The sequence below is a fragment of the Pteropus vampyrus genome, unplaced genomic scaffold, assembly GCF_000151845.1.
Source record: "Pteropus vampyrus isolate Shadow unplaced genomic scaffold, Pvam_2.0 Scaffold5, whole genome shotgun sequence".
Classification (NCBI taxonomy): domain Eukaryota; kingdom Metazoa; phylum Chordata; class Mammalia; order Chiroptera; family Pteropodidae; genus Pteropus; species Pteropus vampyrus.
Window position 1 is genome coordinate 18,337,801 of NW_011888786.1, and position 2,492 is coordinate 18,340,292.

Here is a 2,492-nt window from a genome sequence, read left to right on the forward strand (position 1 = left end):
CTTAAAATAATTGGTTCCTTAAATTATCACATCACATGGATCTCCCCAATTAGATCGCTCATAATACAAAAAGAAGGGCCACATCATATCCTTCCTCGTAGTCTCCATGGCATTTAGCACAGTCTCGTATACATAGCAGGTCGTCAGTAAGTATACATAGCAGGTCGTCAGTAAGTAGTTGTTGAATGAGTAAATGCATGGAAATAATTAAATCTTCTTTCTGAAGGAGGGCACATTTCTAATTTTCATTTTATCAGAAATCAGAACCAGATTCTTCAGAGGATTAACTGGGTCCTTCCATTTTTTAAACTACACGTAGCCTTTTAAGTATATATTTTAAGACCCAGCACTGTGCAAGCCCCTAGTTGAGATGAAGATACTTTCACAAACTATAATTACTCTGTGTGTAAAAGCTTTGTTTTTCTCAATGCGAAAGCAGTCCGAAGATTTTTAATTGTTATATGATTCTCATTTCAGGCACTTAAACACTTCCTGAAATGTCCAAGCTCAGAAGATAATGCAGCAATAGAAATGGCAATTGAAACTGTAAGTAAACTGTAATGGCACTTTCAAGAACGTCAATGTTTTAAAAAACTTTCGAAGTAACTTCCAAACATACACACAAGTAGACCATACAGTATAACAAACTCCCATGTACCTGTCATCTAACTTCAGTAACTGTCAATGCACGGCCAACCTTATTTTATTCATATTGTCACTCTCTTTTCCTATATCATTTTAAAACAAATCGCAGATATTATTCTCTAAGTGTCATAGTCACTTAGGTTAAGAAAGTTTTTATTAAAACATCCAAGAAGTATATTCTCTGTCTGAAAAAAAGTACAGCATTTTGATATAGCAACTTCAAAAAGCTGCAGTTCCTAAGGATGGATTTTTATTAATGGCGACTCTAAATGAATAGAAGACCCTGAGCTTATGTTTCAGGCCCTTGACTATAGATAGATATTTTTACAGTTTAAAATTCTTTTTCCTTAGCAGATTATTTGTCCTTTCACCCGCTATAAAAAGGTTTAAGATTTGAATTTACTGTTTTCTTCCTCTTCCTGAAAGGTTGGTCAGGCCAAAGATGAACTGTTGACCAGTCAACTGATAGATCACCTTATGGGAGAGAGCGATGGGATGCCTAAGGTACTAAAAATGTTTTCTTCACTTGGAGTTTTAGCTATCTTAGTTATGTTTTTACTTTTATTCTGTCATGCTTTTACCTGTTGTGGATTTTGTATCATAGATTTGTAAAATTTTCTCTCTGAATGTAGCCTTAGGTCATCTAGACAGACCATGCATTTTAGAGGATATTGTGTACATTCTGTCTTTGAAATAAGCATTGCCACCTGTGAAATAGCCATGTCTCTCTAGATACCAATCCTCACCACCCACAATTTTTCTCAGATATTATAGAGTTTTATTTAGTTTAGGAACTATGAAAACTGATTATTAGAACTATGATTTAGCACTAATTCCTAAAAATTAGTATACTTTGTTCATACTTCAAAAGTTATGGGAATTAATAAAAACCATATTTAGCATAAAAGTAACTCAATAGAAATGTAAAGTATAAATAAATCAGTAAGAACATACTTTCAAAATATGTGACTGTCTTGGAGTATGTGTAGAAGTTGGTCTTCTCTCAGTCCTGCTGGGGACAGACTCATATTCCTTTGAGAATGCCCCAGATCTTTTTATTCCTTTTGCTTCGTTAACTTGCCAAAGGGCAGAGGCCCTTAAACTGTTCCAAACCACCTCACCTTACGTCTACTTATTGTATTAATCAAGAAACATCACCAAGCATGAAATCGTCTAGTGTTAAAAGAGAATAGGAATAGAAAATGGTAAAAGGCCAAAGAAAATTTTATAGGCTAGAGAAATTTATACAGGTATAAAATGTTTTGAGATTTTGCTAAGTTGGCACATTATATAAGGAAACAGTTCATTTTCAAGCACATGAGAGGTAGGGAGTAAATTAGGGACAAAGATGTACCCGAAGCCAGATTATGGGGGGGTTCACATCCCGGCCCTGCAGGGATCCTGTTGTGTTTCAGTTTCTCATCAGTGAAATTAGTACATTATCATGCCTTCCTCCCAAAGAGGGTATGAGGACTTAAACAGGTTGTATTTCTCAAGTATTTAGACTACCACCAGGCACATATTAAACTAAATATTTGATAAACTAATTGCGTTATTCATTGAGTTTTTAAAACCCAGTGAATATCAAACCTCAGCTACTGGAAAGCAAATGTGATTCTAACTGATATGCAAAATTATAGGTGTTTCTCCCCTTAGCTAAGGTTGAAAGTAATGGTTCTGTGATGGTTTGTATGTCAGGATGCCAAGTACCTGTTCCGCTTGTACATGGCCCTGAAACAATACCGAGAAGCCGGCCGGACGGCCATTATCATTGCCAGAGAAGAGCAGTCTGCAGGTAGGTCCCTAACGTTCATGTTTTTCTCCCTAAAAGTAGCAGAATCAAGCTC

The 2,492-nt window shown here is 35.8% G+C and overlaps 1 protein-coding gene across 1 annotated transcript in view; it reads left to right on the forward strand.

The window, feature by feature from the left end:
* Window positions 1-2,492, forward strand: part of WDR19 (WD repeat domain 19) — a 69,483-nt gene that overhangs the window by 51,010 nt on the left and 15,981 nt on the right. The window contains exons 28-30 of the mRNA XM_011365760.2: window positions 473-546; window positions 1,072-1,149; window positions 2,344-2,440. Coding sequence (XP_011364062.1) covers window positions 473-546; window positions 1,072-1,149; window positions 2,344-2,440 — 249 coding nt within the window. The remainder of the gene's footprint in view (window positions 1-472; window positions 547-1,071; window positions 1,150-2,343; window positions 2,441-2,492) is intronic.